Source organism: Cucurbita pepo, chromosome 11, assembly GCF_057944985.1.
Source record: "Cucurbita pepo subsp. pepo isolate OVF chromosome 11, ASM5794498v1, whole genome shotgun sequence".
NCBI classification, from domain to species: Eukaryota; Viridiplantae; Streptophyta; class Magnoliopsida; order Cucurbitales; family Cucurbitaceae; genus Cucurbita; species Cucurbita pepo.
Genome location: NC_141808.1, coordinates 14,850,231 through 14,867,276, shown reverse-complemented (window position 1 = coordinate 14,867,276; position 17,046 = coordinate 14,850,231). Strand labels below are relative to the sequence as shown.

Below are 17,046 nucleotides of genomic sequence, written 5' to 3'. Positions count from 1 at the left end.
GAAAATGGTGCATGGTACTTAACTTATGAATGTGTATCTATATTATCCGAAAAGGATGGCAGCCGACACATGCATTGCTTCGCATTGCAGCCAAGATCACAGAAAGAACAGATACAAACAAACAACAAACAGAACAAAAAAGAAAGATGCCACCCAGATAAGAATTTGGAATGAGGGGCAGCTTTAATTTGCAGACACTGATGTTCAAACCCTCTATTTCATTCAATCTATTCGATTTTGCCTCAATCTGAGGGAGCAAACTGCAAGAACAAGAAGAACAACAAAACCCTTCTTCTTAAAACCCTCGAAAAATCAACCCATTTTCTGTCAATGTATGTTTGCCACCAATGATTGATGAACAGAGCCATTCAACGGCAGGATAACGGCGGCGATGACGGCGGCGTTGGTGGTGGTGACCCAGTTCATCTCAACCAGAGGTTTCATGGTGGACCCATTTCGTCTTCCATTTTTCTCGCTATTATAGCTCTGCTGCCCTTTTCCCCTTTTATTTTCATTTGTTTGCCTAAATTACGCCTTTCTGGGTCGTTCGATTTAAACCCCAATTCGTATTTTCAATGCATGTGGATTCGTGTTCTTCGACTGCTTCGAGGATCTCGCTTTTCTCTCTCGTTTTTGTTTCTTTCCCGTTCGTTTAGCCGCCGAATTTCCTCAGGTTTCCCTTCTGGTTTGGTTGTGTTTTTTGCTGGATGTCTTTGTCGGACTGTTTGTTTGTCTTCTTCAACTAATTTCCTCTTGCTTGTTCATCAGAATCTGCCAATTAAACAAATATTTCATCTGGGTTCTGTTAGATTTGCCTTCTACGAGCTTATTCTGGATTTGGGTCACTGATAGGGACATTGTTTTTTATTCTAAGCCACTTTCATCTTTTAAAGCTGATTATTCCCCTTTTCAATTCATCTGGGTTCGTCTTATTATATTCATTTGGATTTGGTTTCTGGAGTTTAAACGTTACTTATTCCGACCATTATGCCTCTATCTGAGCTTTGTCGTGTGGCTAGAGAGAAGCTTGATTCAGCTCAAGACAGGAACAACATGGTTGCTTCAGATTTATCTCTGAGGTAAGTCTTTTAATTTTGCTTCCATGGTTTTGTTTCTGTACATTTGCTCTAAATCTTAGCTTCTTGATTCTTGTGGGTTTCGAATGCAGTCCCGAGAATGACGTTTTCGAGCTGGTTTGGGAGAATGGCCAAATTTTGCAGCAAGGTCAGTCCAGTAGGACCAGGAAGAACTCAAATATGAACACTTCACAACCTCTGTGTTTACCAGGACATTTCAATAATGCAAAGATGGGAAAGTTTGGGGCTATTGATTCGGTAGTAAGAGATGTTATAGCGACGGGGTCGTCGCCTGAGGTCGAATTGGCTCGTGATGATGATGATGATGATAACGATATCGTGCCTTGGCTGAGTTATCCTCTTGGTGGACATCTACAACACGATTATTCTTCGGATTTCTTACCTGAATTATCAGGGGTAACCATTAACGACCACCCCGCAAGCCATAGTGTTGCGTCTTCTATAGGCAAAGCTAATGGTGTTCATCAGGTAAACAGAGATACGCGCCTAAATTCTTTGCACGGTACTAATCTTGAAGATGGCAATATTTCGAAGCTTTCTACATTAGATGTTTCAACTACTGGACCTAGAAGTAGCACGAACGAATTACGTTCGTTAGCACCCCAGCAAAGCCAGACATTATTTCCACATCTTAGAGTAAAATGTACAGGCAGCACTGAAAACGCGTCGGGCAAGATTCTCCGTGATTCTCTTATGGGCCAAACTCTTCAGGTTCCATTGATTGCAAGCAGTTCTTCAAGCACAGCTAGGCAAAAGCTTGATCCAACTCCTTCAAGTAATTCCCCCAATGTTATAAATTTCTCCCATTTTCTGCGACCGGCTGCTCTTCTCAAATCCAATCCTCAGAACCATGGTGTCGTTGGAACTGTGGGTTCAGCAGCTAATAGTCAACGCGATCAATCGTCATGTATAAGAAATGAATCAAAGACGTGCTGTAAAAATGCGATAGTGCCTTCCATAGATGATAACAAACCATCAGATTCCAAGGGTCCTGAGCAATTGCAGGCTGTCAAACATCCCAAGCTTGCTTGTTTGGGAGATTCAGCTAACAATGAAGACCGCCCCGATCGTTGTCTTGAAGTAGGTGCACCAAAAGTATTGCCAGATAGCGAGAAGGCTGTTGAATCTGTATTTGCTGCTTCTGTTTGTTCACGCAATAGCGTGGAAGGAGCTTCCGATGATCCAACGCTTAACAGGAAGAGAAAATGTCACGAGACTGAGGATTCTGAATGGCATAGTGATGTGAGTACAAAATTGAATCCTCGTCTTGCCTTGTGTACCTCGATCGTTTTCCAAATGTAAACTAAAAGTAGTTTCAAGTGCAGGATGTAGAAGAAGAATGCAATGATGTGAAGCGAGTGACTCCCACTCGAGGAACTGGTTCGAAAAGAAGCAGGGCAGCAGAAGTGCATAATTTATCTGAAAGAGTGAGTCTTCTAGTTACGAGAACTCGTTTTTTGCTTCATATACAAAATTTAGCCGTTTTTTTTGGTTCTTACGTGGACCCGTTCTTAAATTTCTGCAACAGCGACGTAGAGACAGGATCAATGAGAAGATGCGTGCACTGCAAGAACTCATACCAAATTGTAATAAGGTTGGCCTATCGATATCTCTTGATGGGTTCTTTGTTACTCGATATTTATTCTTTTAATCGTCATGGAATTACTAGGTCGACAAAGCTTCCATGCTCGATGAAGCCATTGAGTACTTGAAAACGCTTCAACTTCAGGTTCAGGTGATGCTCTGTTTCCTGAGGCAGAAAAATGTATTTCTTTTGTCCCTTCCACTCCCCACAACCCGGAAGTTGTCGTTGTTTAGAACATTCAAGTAACCCATTCAAGTGTTTCGCTGATTTTGTAGATTATGTCGATGGGAGCTGGTTTGTTCATGCCTCCCATGATGTCCCCTGGAGGAATGCCATTCATGAATGCACCTCATATGTATTCACCCATGGGTGTAGGAATGGGAATGGGATTCGGGATCGGTATGCCTGACGTGAATGTTGGCCCTCCTGGTTATCCCATGGTTCAAGTGCCACACGTGCAAGGAACGCATTTTCCTGGCCCGTCCATTCCAGCTCAAACTGTAATGCATGGAATGCCAGGTTCTAACTTTCAGGTGCTTGGACTTCCTGGTCAAGGACTTCCTATTCCCATGCCACGTGGACCGATTGCACCATTTACCGGAGGACCTTTTATGACCAATCCCGGTGTGGCAGTAGCTCCTGTCGAGAATTTTGGTTCAGCTGCAGCTTGTAGCTCGAAAGATGCGTCTCCGAAGAGTGATTCACCTATGGTGCCAAATGGTGGCACTGACCCTTTAACAACTCCAACTCCTAGACAGGTTTGATGATATATATTTTGAAGTTTTTATGTTATGTTTAAGGGTAGGCTAGAGTCGTTATCATGTAAACAATTCTTGGTTTTGTTCTGACTTCCATGAAGATTTAGGGTTCAATTTGGTCCCACAATTTACCTAAACCACATTCAGGATCAAAAGATTAAACCCATTTGCCAAGAATCACATCTTAATTTGTAGAAAACCCGAGCCCAGTGCGATTCGTGTTTTTTTCACTTGCTCGAATGGTCAATCCCCCCAAAACTCCTTTAAGGGTTAGACTAGAACTACTAGCGGTGGGCTTGACCTTGAAAGAGAAAGCTCAAAGAAGACAATATCTACTAGCGGTGAGCTTGGGTTATTACAAATGGTATTAGAGCCAAACATCGGGCGATGTGTCAGCGAGGAGGTTGAGTCCTGAACGGGGGTGGGCACAAGGCGGTGTGCTAGCAAGGACACTGGGCCCTGAAGGGGGGTGGATTGTGAGATCCCACATCGGTTGGGGAGGAGAACGAAACATTTTTATATAAGGGTGTGGAAACCTCTCCCTAGGAGACGTGTTTTAAAAACCTTGAGGGGAAGCCCGAAAGGGAAAGCTCAAAGAGGACAATATTTGCTAGCGGTGAGCTTGGGCTGTTACAAATGGTATTAGAGCCGAACACCGGGCGATGTGTCAGCAAGGAGGCTGAGTCCCAAAGGGGGGTAGATTGGAGGGTCCCACGTCGATTGGAGAAGAGAACAAGTGCCAGCCTCCTCGCTGAGCCCCAAAGGGGGGTGGATTGTGAGATCTCACATCAGTTGGGGAGGAGAACAAAGCATTCTTTATAAGGGTGTGGAAACCTCTCCCTAGAATACGCGTTTTAAAAACCTTGAGGGGAAGCCCAGAAGGGAAAGCTCAAAGAGGACAATATCTGCTAGCGGTGAGCTTGGGCTGTTACAAATGGTATTAGAGCCGAACACCGGGCGATGTGTCAGCAAGGAGGCTGAGTCCTGAAGGGGGGTAGATTGGAGGGTCCCACGTCGATTGGAGAAGAGAACAAGTGCCAGCCTCCTCACTGGGTCCCAAAGAGAGGTGAATTGTGAGATCTCACATCAGTTGGGGAGGAGAACGAAGCATTTATAAGGGTGTGGAAACCTCTTCCTAGAAGATGCATTTTAAAAACCTTGAGGGGAAGCCCAGAAGGGAAAGCTCAAAGAGGACAATATCTGCTAGTGGTGAGCTTGGGCTGTTACAAATGGTATTAGAGCCGAACACCGGGCGATGTGTCAGCAAGGAGGCTGAGTCCCGAAGGGAATTCCAAAACCTCTCCTTAGAAGACGCGTTTTAAAAACTTTGAAGGGAATCCCGAAAGGGAAAATCCAAAGAGGACAATATCTACTTGAATTATCGTGTTGCTATTTCTTTTAACTATATTGTTCGGAGAGTTTTAAACAACATTGGTCGATAATAGCGGAAGTAGCAACATTCTTTATTAGAATAGCAACATTCTTTATTAGAATCGAGACGATGAGAAATATTTGATACCCATGAATGCTATTCTAACTGCAGGCTAATGAACAAGCTTCTTGTGCTAATGGGCAGCCGTGTGAACCCCACCACCAAAAATGACCTTAAGTTGCCTGTGAGTCAAATTTGCACCGTAGTTTTTCCACTTTACCTATTCAATGATCAAGGCTGATAGCATTTAAATCACTATGTTTTATGCAGATTATTACTGAAGAAACCACATTCATTAGGCTTCATTAGGCAGATTATCTCGGCCTTGACATTCGGCTGCTACCTGTTCATAATTACTTGATATCGGCAAATATAAACGATTGAGTACGACAACCCGACCACTTTGGACTTGGAGAACTGGACAGGCATAATGCAGCTGCGTCGATGCGTCAATGCGTCGAGGCTGAATATGATGAAAAATGTAAGTAGATTCGACTTAATAATGGAAAGGAAAATAAAGTTCTCTCCCATTCTCTATCTTTATATGAGTCTCTGCTGAACCGTTCATGGATTTGTTAAGTATTGAGATAGGTAGCTTGGCTTTTACATCCTGAAATTATGTGCATCTGAGACCTGCATGTGGTGATTAGCTTATGTAGCTTAAAGTTGATCTGTAGAACATTAACAAAATTTTGTATGTATGCTAGTTTCGTAATCTTTCTGTGAGATCCCACGTCGGTTGGGGAAGGGAATGAAATTTTCCTTATAAGGATGTGGAAACCTCTCTCTAGTAGACGCGTTTTAAAACCATGAGGCTGATGGCGATACGTAACGGGCCAAAATGGATGATATCCGCTAGCGGTGAGCTTGGGTTGTTACAAATGGTATTAGAGCCAGACATCGGGTAGTGTGCCGGCGAGGACGCTAGTCTCCCAATGGGGGGTGGATTGTGAGATCCCATATTGGTTGGAGAGAGGAACGAAACATTCCTTATAAGGGCATAGAAACATCTCCTTAACAGATGCATTTTAAAACCGTGAGATTGATAGCGATATGTAGCGGGCCAAAACGGACAATATCTGCTAGTGGTGAGCGTTCGCTTTTCCCCGCCCCAACCACATGTAGGTAGCCTTGAAATTTAGAATAGAATTGAAGATTTATTGAAGATTTATTGAGCAGATACCAATTTCTCTCTTTTGGACTAGAGAATAAGCTTGTCTAATGAGTGATTGTTTAAGCCATTTGTCACTTAGAGTTTTATGGGTTCATTTCTAGATTATTTTTCAAGCTTGTTTAATGATTGATTGTTTAATGATTGATTGTGAGATCTCATATCAGTTGAAGAGGAGAACTAAACATTTCTTATAAGGGTGTGGAAACCTCTCTCTAGTAAACACATTTTAAAATTGCGAGGCTGATGGCGATACGTAATGGGCCATAGCGGACAATATCTGCTAACGGTGGGCCTGTGCTGTTACAAATGGTATCAGAGCTAGACATCAGACAGTGTGCCAGTGAGGACGCTGGCCCTCGGGGGGTGGATTGTGAAATCCCACATTGGTTGAAAAGGGGAACAAAACATTTCTTATAAGGGTGTGAAAACCTCTCCCTAGTAGACTCGATTGAAGAGAGAACAAAACATTGTTTATAGGGATGTGGAAACCTCTTTCTAGTAGATTCAGTTGAAAGGAGAACAAAACATTTCTTATAAGGGTGTAGAAACCTCTCCTTAGTAGACGCGTTTTAAAATCGTGAGGCTGACGGTAATACGTAATGGGGCCAAAGCGAGACAATATGTGTTAGCAATGGAATTGGACTATTACGTTGATAGTTTTGTATAATCATATTCACTCGCTCGAATCTAACTAAGAATGGTCATGGAATAATAGTTGTACCACCTTCATCTAATGTTTGTAGATAGATATTAGGGTCGGTTTGAAATGATTTTAAAGCTCTTAACCACTTAGAAAATCATTTTAAACCATTTAACTGACTATGTAAGTCGTCGTCAATCCCATTTCTTACTCTTTGAACCATCCTATGCATTTATGTCATGTACGAGATTTCAATGAACGATACCAAATTGTCATTTGGTTGACAATAATTGTACTTTCGTTGGGGTCGTTGGATGAGCTCGTTTGGTTTTTCAGGCTTGCAATAGAGATGCAAGATCTATGTCGAAGGAGGTGCTTTTGAATCTTCCCATTAGGGAGAAGGGCGAAGTGTTGTGACACGTTTCTTTGAAGTTTTGGGGTATTTGGCATGAGAGGAACAATAGAATTATTCAACAGGTCGAGAAACTGGTCGAGGGGTTTTAGAATGTAGCTAGGTTTAATGCCTCTTCGCGAGTGTCATTCTCTATCCATTTTTTTTGTAATTTTGATCTGATAACTTAAAAAGTTCGATCGACCCAATCCAATCTAATCTATACAGTTTGAGTTAGGTTCTTATTTTATAAGAGTTGGTTGAGTTGAAAAAATTACAATTCGAATCGTTGAATTGAGTTAGAAAAATGTCTCAATCGAACACTATCTAACTCATCGGCAAATAAAATAAAAAAAACTTTCCATAATTCAAGTCACTTAAAAGCCTTTTCACCATGATTTGATAATCCCATTATTTAAATGGTGTTGTTCTTTTTAGTTTGCTTTAACCAATTAAATAATTTATTTGAGATCGAACTCTTGATTCAACACCTGATAACGTTTAACTATGGAGTTCCTATGACTGAGTCATCGAAAAGGAAGTTGCGTTTTGTTAGTATAGGTAGTAACCTTCATTTCCTTTACGCTTTTTGTAGTCATCTTATCCTCGGGATTTCTCTCATTCGAATGTAGTCTCAGTTCATTCATGTATCCCTCGTTTACTTGGGTGTCACATGACCACTAGCTTTCACCTTGATCCGTCCTCAAACCACATCTTATTGGGAGAGATATCGTTTTGATACCATTTGTAAACCCATACTCAGGATTCGAAATCCAAATTCAGCACCTAATGGCCCCGACATGCCCCTGCATCATTTGCAACATGGTCACATTACTTACTCCGTTTCTAAGAGTGGAACCCAACATAGAGTTGCTTCGAGCAAAACATGCTTAATGATAGAGTTCCTATAATTGAACCACCGAAAAGGAAGACACATTTTTTAGTCATCCTATTTTCAGAATCGTTGTTTTTCAGATGGTCCATTTACTCGATACAAAATTTATATATGCTACTTATTCTATTAAAAAGAAGTTTATTTGTTATATTAAATAGATTTAAAAACCCTACTTTTAGTTACAAAAACTTTTAAGAATGGTTCTATTTTTGTTCTTAAATGTTTAAAAAATTATCTTTTTAATCCATAATTTTCCAATTTTGTTTCATGTTAGGTCCATGAATTATAAATATTGCTATTTATGTTATTAAGCTACTTTAATGAGATTTTTTATTCTAATCGAAACATAAATTATCAAACGGCTATAGTTCCCTTTATAGTTCCGTTAATACTCGTTTAATGACATTTGGGTAATGTGATTTCAAAAATTTGTGTATTAATGGCCTTATATGAGTATGCGTGAGTATTGAGTAGATAGGTATTAAACGACATAATTACACACAAAATGGTTACTTGTTTTCAAAGTTGACGAACTAAAATTAAAGAACGAAAGATAAACAAGAATATCTTAAATAAAGTTGGAAGGCACATTTAGGGCATTCTTTCAAACTCAAACTCAAGAATTCAGACACGAACACAACCCATTGTTATTTTTTAGATCGATCTGATATAAATTATCTTATACATATGCGTTCGGATATTAATTTTGAAAAACACCCAGAAGACGGAAACAATTAATCACATCAATGAGATACCGAAAGCTTATATTATATCAAAAATATTAAATATAAAGTTAGGACAAGTATAATGATTTAAAAGTCGAATGAATCTTGTAAACGTACCATAAAGATCGTGTTATTATATGATACATGAATTGACAAGATAATTTGGTAGTGATTTATGGAGAAGTTAGGAGAAATGCATGTGCTTATGTTCCCAACTATTGTTAATGGCCCATTTGGATTAGATATGTTAAGGTCAAATCAAAAGGCATTCTTTTAGCAAAACCAAGCCACTCAAGTCCTAACCCAAAAGGCAAAGCAATGTGAAAATGTTCCCCACAAATTTCTATTTCCTTTTAAGTACGAGCTAAGGCTAGCTAGCCGCCACTACGTGATTAGCACGTTAAATCGTCGATTTAATCTCGAGGTTTTGATAGCTGTGTCCATTTCGTTCTTAAATCATTAAAGGGTTTAAGTAGAAGTGTTTAAATGTTTGATTTTGAGTTTAATGAACTCGTAATGATAACGATGTTTATTTAAATATTGATTTAACGTGCTAACTGAAATCTAAGGTGCTATATGAATATTAAATATATGAGATTTAAATGTTTGAGATAATAATTATTAAAAATGATTAGTAATGATTAATTAATATTAACTTATTAATTGTGTCTAGAAAATTTACATTGGACGTAGTCTTAAGTTACATGAAAAATAATATCCCGAGCTATCAATCAATCCCAATATGAAAGGTGGAATCAGGCTTTTGTAAGTGAGGATAATAGAAATTACCGACTCAACTCCTCCAAAGTCGGGGAGGCGACGGACTTGAAAGTAGATGAAAGGAATACGAGTCCTCCCAACATTGACGTAGAACTTCATGGTGGAGACCTCGCAGAATAGTCACAACCAATGCCCCTCGCCTTGCTTTATATGCAAACTGGCTCACCGAAAAATCTAAATGTCCACAAAAGACGGCACTCTATGTCGTTAAAACAAACATGACATGATATGGTACACGAGAATTTAGTCGTAAAAATAAACAAAAAAAAAAAAAAAAAAAACTTTCCTCTAGCATGCCTCGTCATTTTTTTTACCTGTCCTAAGTTCAAGTCACGAGATGACCTGCCTATAATTTAATATCTTACGAGTTATTTAGTGACCAAATATAATGGAGTCAGACATTATCCCGTAAGGATAATCGAGGTGCACCTAATTGGATTAGGATACTCGAAAATTTATATAAATACTCATTTGCCCTTATGTTGCATTATGTCAATAGGTCATGCTAATATTTGACTAAACAAAAACTTATTATAATTTAAACTAAAAATTCACCGATGAAATTGAAACTTAGTAATCTCTTACCACAAGGGAACGAGTAGATACTCATTAATGTTGAACTATACTCATTTTAATAGATGGGTCATCTTTTAGCGTTTGGTTCATATTTTTTTTGGTATATAGCATATCAAATAGATGTTGAGGATGTAAAAATAGTACTATGATCGAATAAAATGGATAAAGATTAATATGAACTTATAAATACGACATTTTTCATATTGATCCGGGTTACCTTAGCAAAAATTATAACCTGTTTTCGTTGTTCATACGTTTATGTATGTTCATCTTTTAGCGTTTATGTATGAACTTATGAATGAGGACTCCCAAAGAATGCATAATTAGAACCCAACAATGAAAGGATATTGTAGCTTTGTTAGAGTACCTTCTTGTTCATTTGGTACATCGACAAGGCCAATTAGAACTCGAAGATATCGTGTACCTTTCATACTCAAAGCTATCTTCCTTAACGAATTTAAAACATTTTGACCGTGTCAAAAGATTCAATAGGCAGGTTGATGTGACATGAACCTTAGACCTTACGAACAACGAGTATTGACGAAGAATCTGATATATATTTATGAAGGTCTACGTGAAATATATTGAATATACTTCACAAACTAAAATATTTTCAGCTATACGTTCTTTCGATGTGTCATAGCTCAAAAAACGTTTGTTCATTGGGGTTCCATGGTCATGCAAAAACTTAAACGGTAAGATTAGTACAAATGACTTAGAAATGATACGATGGAAAATTTGATTGTTTATTTTTGAGTCTTCACATTAATTTGTTCGACCGCGAGAATGGCTTCAAACAACACAACGAGAATTTCGAGGGGAAGCTGTGAACAATTTATGTCTTTGACTATATTACTTGACTTGCTATTCTCGTAAATAGGTTTCAAAGCTCAACTGCTCAACTCTCAGATGATGTCTTCTTATTCACGTGCCAGGACGTGGAGATCGAGATCGATTGATCTATATGAATCTCAAGAGGGGATGGTTGACCGTCGCTTCCTTGTCCTAGAGGCTCACCGGCCAGAGTCACTAAACTTTGTGGTTTATGCTTTTTATCGCTCGTTCGTCGGTCTCTACAATTTAACAAGTTTCAATTCAATCTCTATATTTGATAAGAATCGTAGTTCGATCCCTATAATAAAGTTCAACTTTGTAAATCATTCGTTTTGTTTTTACTAGCTAGCCTTAAATACTGTTATAGTCACTCAACAGCTAAATAGAAAGCGATAGTTCATTGATCACGTGATGGGAAACATACGACATATTCAATATAGTTAGAGTATTAAATTTCTATCGATGTATATGACATTTTAGCCGACATTTTTATATGTTCATCGTGACATGAGGAGTGAATGTGCGGTGCACAACTTCAAAAAGGAGTTTATTCATATCCCTCAAAACAAGACATCTTTGTCTAGTGAGGTGTAATAGCTCAAGCGTACTTCTAGCAGATATTATCCGTTTCAGCTCGTTACGTATTGTCGTCAGCTTCATGGTTTTAAACACACAGAGTAGAACGAAACATTCTTTATAAGAGTGTGGAAATCTCTCCTTAGTAGATGCATTTTAAAACCGTGAGGCCGACGGATTTTCTTTTTATATATATAAAAATATATATTATTTTACTTAATTAAAACTCAAAGCAAAAAGTAGAAATTAAATTTGACACAAAATTGCATCTATTTTGTTAAAAACACAATAAATCACACATGGTTTGGTTTTGTTGTCTAAATTATTTGATTTGATACAAACCCATCTCAAATGGATAGCTTCTTTCTCACTCGAATTTTTTCACTTACCACCCGCTCTTATTCCCCTTATCTCGACTAGCTAGTGCACCGACTTAACCATAATAGACTCGAAATGTATGCCAACATCTAAAAAACCCCGCTTTCCGCTATTTCTTTCCAAATTAACGACGACCCATAATTTTTTTTATAAAAATAATCAAATATCATAAACGAGACTAACACGAAGACTTTTTGTTACGAGTACAGTACTAAAAATTTTCCCGATAACATTTTAGAAGCCCGACATTATTCAATTTATTCGTTAGAAAAAGAAAATTAAACATGAGAGTGACATCTCCATTTGGAACTTAGCTTTTAATTAATTAGTTTCACTCGAATTTTTTCACTTACCACCCGCTCTTATGCCCGTTATCTCGACTAGCTAGTGCACTGGCTTAACCATAATAGACTCATAAATGTATGTCAACATCTAAAAAACCTTGTTTTCCGCTATTTCCTTCCAAATTAACGACGACCCATAATTTTTTTTATAAAAATAATCAAATATCATAAACGAGACTAATACGAAGACTTTTTCATGCGAGTACAGTACTAAAAATTTTCCCGATAACATTTTAGAAGCCCGACATTATTCAATTTATTCGTTAGAAAAAGAAAATTAAACATGAGAGTGACATCTCCATTTGGAACTTAGCTTTTAATTAATTAGTTTCACTCGAATTTTTTCACTTACCACCCGCTCTTATTCCCGTTATCTCGACTAGCTAGTGCACTGGCTTAACCATAATAGACTCGAAATGTATGCCAACATCTAAAAAACCCCGCTTTCCGCTATTTCTTTCCAAATTAACGACGACCCATAATTTTTTTTATAAAAATAATCAAATATCATAAACGAGACTAACACGAAGACTTTTTGTTACGAGTACAGTACTAAAAATTTTCCCGATAACATTTTAGAAGCCCGACATTATTCAATTTATTCGTTAGCAAAAGAAAATTAAACATGAGAGTGACATCTCATTTGGAACTTAGCTTCTAATTAATTAGTTTCTTTAAATATCCTAATTAACTCCAACTCTTCTCTCCTTCATATATGATTTAAGTGGGTTTGGAGTTGGAGGAGGAGGCCTTATGGGAAGACACTCTTGTTGTTTCAAGCAGAAGCTGAGGAAAGGCCTTTGGTCTCCTGAAGAAGATGAGAAGCTTCTTAACTATATCACCAAACATGGCCATGGCTGTTGGAGCACTGTCCCTAAACTTGCAGGTCATATTTCTATATCCCTTTTTTATTTCTTTTACTTTCTCTCTCTCTCTCTCTCTCTCTCGGTCGAAAAAGAGAGAGAATTGGAAAAGTTTTCATTCGGGGATTCGAACTTTTGAGTTCAAAAGATGGTATAGATGTCTTAATTGCTCAGGTGTGTTCATGGTGGATGAGGGTTGTGAGGAGGGAGAGTTGAATGCTGAAAAAAAAAGAGATAATTGACAAATTTTGGTTCGGGAATTCGAACTTTTGATTTTGAAAGAAGGTATAGATGTCTTAACTGCTTAGGTGTGTTTATGGGGGACGAGGGTTGTGAGGAGAGAGAGTTGAATGCCGAAAAAATGAGAGAATTGACAAATTTTCGTTCGGGAATTCGAACTTTTGATTTCAAAAGGACGTACGGATGTCGTTCATGGTGGATGGAGGGTTGTGTGGAGAGAGAATTGAACGCCGAAAAAAGAGAGAGTTGATAAATTTTCATTTGGGAATTCGAACTTTTGATTTCAAAAGAACGTAAAGATACTGTTCATGGTGGACGGAGGGTTGTGAGGAGAGAGAGTTGAATGCCGACAAAAGAGAAAATTGACAAATTTTTGTTCGAGAATTTGAACTTATGATTTCGAAAGAAGGTACAGATGTCTTAACTGCTCATGTGTGTTCATGGAGGACGAGGGTTATGAGGAGGGAGAGTTGAACGTCGAAAAAAAGAGAGAACTGACAAATTTTCGTTCGGGAATTCGAACTTTTGATTTAAAAAACGTACATATGTCTTAACCGTTCTGGGTCGTGAGGAGAGCGAGTTGAGGGAAGGAGAGAGAGAGAGAACTTTTTTCTTTTTCTATTGACGAAATGGAAAAAGGTTAACTTTTACGAGAACCCTTTTGGATCCACAGGCTTGCAAAGGTGTGGAAAGAGCTGTCGATTAAGATGGATCAATTACCTTAGACCAGATTTGAAAAGAGGCCCGTTCTCACAACAGGAAGAAGACTTAATCGTTGAACTCCATTCAGTTCTAGGCAACAGGTTTGTTCTTCCATCTTCACTCTCGTTCTTAGTTTCAAACTCCGTTTAACCTATATTATCGACTCAGATGGTCACAAATTGCTGCTCAGCTACCGGGAAGAACAGATAACGAGATAAAGAATCTATGGAACTCGTGCATTAAAAAGAAGTTGAAGCAAAAAGGCATCGACCCGAACACTCACAAGCCTTATCTAGACCAAGAAACCAACAATAATGGCAAGAACAACAGCCTTATTATCACATCAAATGATCAAAAAAGCCATGAAAAAGCTTCCCCAATTCAAAGTCCAGACATGTCCACCACTACTTTTGAGGCCTTTTCAAATTTATTCTCCCCATCTCTCAATTCATGTGCTGTAGCTCCAAGTTCTACTTCTCAAGTTGTTCATAATACCAACAACAATGGCTTCTTATGGCAGCCAGATGAGTTTCTTTCCGCTCCCTCCGACCTCATGAGAAGTGATTGGCATCGTCACCCGACCCTCCAACCCGAACTCTTTTGGATCTAAACTTCACACGTACCTATGAAAATGTCGTCGTCCTCATTCCTGAGATAAACCCGTTAATCACTTAGAGTTTGAAGATACTCGTACATTCGACCTGAGCTATATTTGAAAGTGTGTAAAGCTCTCGTTGTTATCTGTTATAATTATTATGTGAGACGAAGATTTGAAATTATAATATCATAACCAATTGAATTGTGTTCATGTTCGTAATGGGTCAGTACATAATTACTTATTACTTATCGTTTGGCTATTTTATTTGATATCGACGTATTTAAATTTCTTGAAAGATTTGCATACGATGGGCCATGAAATTATGAAGGGACCATGTTTTTCTTAAATGGATGTCCATCATTGTCTCCTGAAGATGGAGACTTTTCTTACTTTTTGACGTGGGCGTACCTCCTTCGAATAATTTGGGATTTTTTTTTTAATTTTCGTTCGTTACTGTAGATTTAGAGTTGCACTCTTTTGCACGGTAGTATAAATTATATTTGAGAATATAATCATACATGCAAGTTAATCTTTCGGGTTTTATCAAAATTTTATTTTACCCTAATAATTAAATTTTAAAAATTAAGTACCACTAATTAGCGTGTGGAACTAACCATTTGTAACAATTACCTGATTGAACTTTCACGTCCTACTGTTAGCACGTGGATCTAACCATTTGTAACAATTATAAGGTGTGTTGTATCAATAGTGTTACCGAGTGAAGACATTCAACCTTATACATATACTATAAACGTGAGATCTCACGTCGGTTGGAGAAGGGAACGAAATATTCCTTATAAGGGTGTGGAAACCTCTCTCTAGGAGATGTGTTTTAAAACTGTGAGGTTGACGGGGAAGCGTAACGGGCTAAAGCAGACAATATCTGTTAGTGGTAAGCTTGTGAGATTTCACATTGGTTGGAGAGGGGAACAAAACATTCTTACAAGAGTATGGAAACCTCTCTCTAGCAGATGTGTTTTAAAACCGTGGGTTGATGGGGGAGCGTAACGGGCTAAAGCAGACAATATCTGTTAGTGGTGGGCTTGTGGGATTTCACATCGGTTGGAGAGGGGAATGAAACATTGCTTACAAGGGTGTGGAAACCTCTCTCTAACAGATGTGTTTTAAAACTGTGAGGTTGATAGTGAAGCGTAACGGGCTAAAGCAGACAATATTTGTTAATGGTGGGCTTGTGCTCAATCACTGAGTGGTGTGCAACGAGAACGCTGGGCCACAAGGGAGTAGATTGTGAAGTCCCACATCGATTAGTTGAAACTAAACCAATTGAACCTATGATTGGTTCCACATATTTTCAAAGGCTCGATGGAGAGCTAATCGATACGCCATCAGTCCAATTCTCAAAAGGCCACATATGCATGATTGGTGTGATCGTAGGCTTTGAAAAACACAATTCATAGTCTATCATACCGACCGACCCATATGCACTCTTAGGTCGTGACAAGCTTAAATGAACAACGAAATGTGGCCGATACATCTTGGCATTCGATTTGAACAATGAAGAGACACATAAGTTCAATTTGATCATAAATGGCCAAGAAAACCCCTTTGTGATATACTAAAAAGCTAGGCATTAGGAGAGGGGCCTTATATTGTGTGGCATCCCTTAGCTCAGCCTAAACTAACAAACAAAACACTTGCACGATTTGGGTCCCCTGACCTCTGAGACAAGGGCTACATGCCCTTATAAACACATCTTTTCACACTCAATTGTCCTCTGCCACAATTGAGTTATCAGAAGATGCCCTCTACTGACCCAGTCCTGGATACCTTTCAAAACCTGTCACAAGAATAAACTCACCCTTTTTTGGCATGTATGAATAGCTCGACTTTCAACGAGTCTCTTCTTATGACACTTGTAAAAGAAGGGTGTATAAATGAACCGAGGTTACGTATTCTTATGATAGGATCGCTAAGAAAGGCTCCAAAGAATCGAAAGTTACTACCTATAGTGTAATAGCACACGTCCACTGATAGCAGATATTGTTCTATTTGGGCTTCCCCGACTATAACAGCCCCAACCCACAATTAGTAGATATTTTTTGGGTTTTCCCTTCCGGGTTTTTCCTTAGGGTTTTAAAACGCGTCTGCTAGAGAGAGGTTTCCACACCCTTATAAGGAATGATTCGTTCCCCTCTTTAACCGATGTGGGATCTCACATATACCAATAAAATGAACCTTTCTTTTCCGTAACTCAATCATAAGAACTTCAAAGTTAAGTATCCTTTGTTTGAAACAATTCTATATTAGGTGACCTCACGTGAGTGAGGACGAAGGATGTAGAAAGAACTCATGTTAGTCTGTACGATAATCTTTGCTCTTAGAAGCGAGGAATAAGTAACATAATCATGTCGCAGCGAATTACAGAATTTGAATATCGAATACAAATTTAAAATCCTGATCCCGAGCGTTTGGTAGCGGTTGTGTGTTAATGCATGTG

General features: G+C 38.6%; 2 protein-coding genes across 5 annotated transcripts; both read left to right on the top strand.

Annotated features, from left to right (window-relative positions):
• Nucleotides 1-50: 50 nt before the first annotated feature.
• LOC111804719 (transcription factor PIF3) lies at nt 51-5,587 on the top strand. 4 transcript variants are annotated; one of them, XM_087128560.1, is made up of 8 exons: nt 51-1,079; nt 1,169-2,339; nt 2,411-2,524; nt 2,626-2,691; nt 2,767-2,862; nt 2,958-3,440; nt 4,984-5,056; nt 5,143-5,587. In XM_087128560.1, exons 1-7 carry the CDS (start codon nt 988-990, stop codon nt 5,041-5,043), a joined length of 2,082 nt encoding a protein of 693 aa, XP_086984686.1. In that variant the 5' UTR covers nt 51-987; the 3' UTR covers nt 5,044-5,056; nt 5,143-5,587. The 4 variants fall into 4 exon arrangements, with proteins under 4 accessions (XP_086984686.1, XP_086984687.1, XP_023545249.2 ...); XM_087128561.1 differs by having other exon boundaries at nt 53-1,079; nt 2,767-2,832; XM_023689481.2 differs by having other exon boundaries at nt 54-1,079; nt 2,423-2,524.
• A 7,301-nt stretch (nt 5,588-12,888) lies between these two features.
• On the top strand, nt 12,889-14,798 carry LOC111804762 (transcription factor MYB86). Its single transcript, XM_023689552.2, has 3 exons — nt 12,889-13,071; nt 13,962-14,091; nt 14,159-14,798. Exons 1-3 carry the CDS (start codon nt 12,939-12,941, stop codon nt 14,598-14,600), a joined length of 705 nt encoding a protein of 234 aa, XP_023545320.2. The 5' UTR covers nt 12,889-12,938; the 3' UTR covers nt 14,601-14,798.
• Nucleotides 14,799-17,046: the final 2,248 nt, after the last annotated feature.

What these genes read in the sequence shown, in the direction of transcription:
- LOC111804762 (XM_023689552.2), top strand. Translation starts at nt 12,939, where the DNA reads ATGGGAAGACACTCTTGTTGTTTCAAGCAGAAGCTGAGGAAAGGCCTT. An exon ending in CACTGTCCCTAAACTTGCAG is followed by an intron (nt 13,072 to 13,961) that starts GTCATATTTCTA and finishes TTGGATCCACAG; the next exon opens with GCTTGCAAAGGTGTGGAAAG. An exon ending in CATTCAGTTCTAGGCAACAG is followed by an intron (nt 14,092 to 14,158) that starts GTTTGTTCTTCC and finishes TTATCGACTCAG; the next exon opens with ATGGTCACAAATTGCTGCTC.
- LOC111804719 (XM_087128560.1), top strand. Translation starts at nt 988, where the DNA reads ATGCCTCTATCTGAGCTTTGTCGTGTGGCTAGAGAGAAGCTTGATTCA. An exon ending in TGCATAATTTATCTGAAAGA is followed by an intron (nt 2,525 to 2,625) that starts GTGAGTCTTCTA and finishes TTTCTGCAACAG; the next exon opens with CGACGTAGAGACAGGATCAA. An exon ending in CAACTCCAACTCCTAGACAG is followed by an intron (nt 3,441 to 4,983) that starts GTTTGATGATAT and finishes TTCTAACTGCAG; the next exon opens with GCTAATGAACAAGCTTCTTG.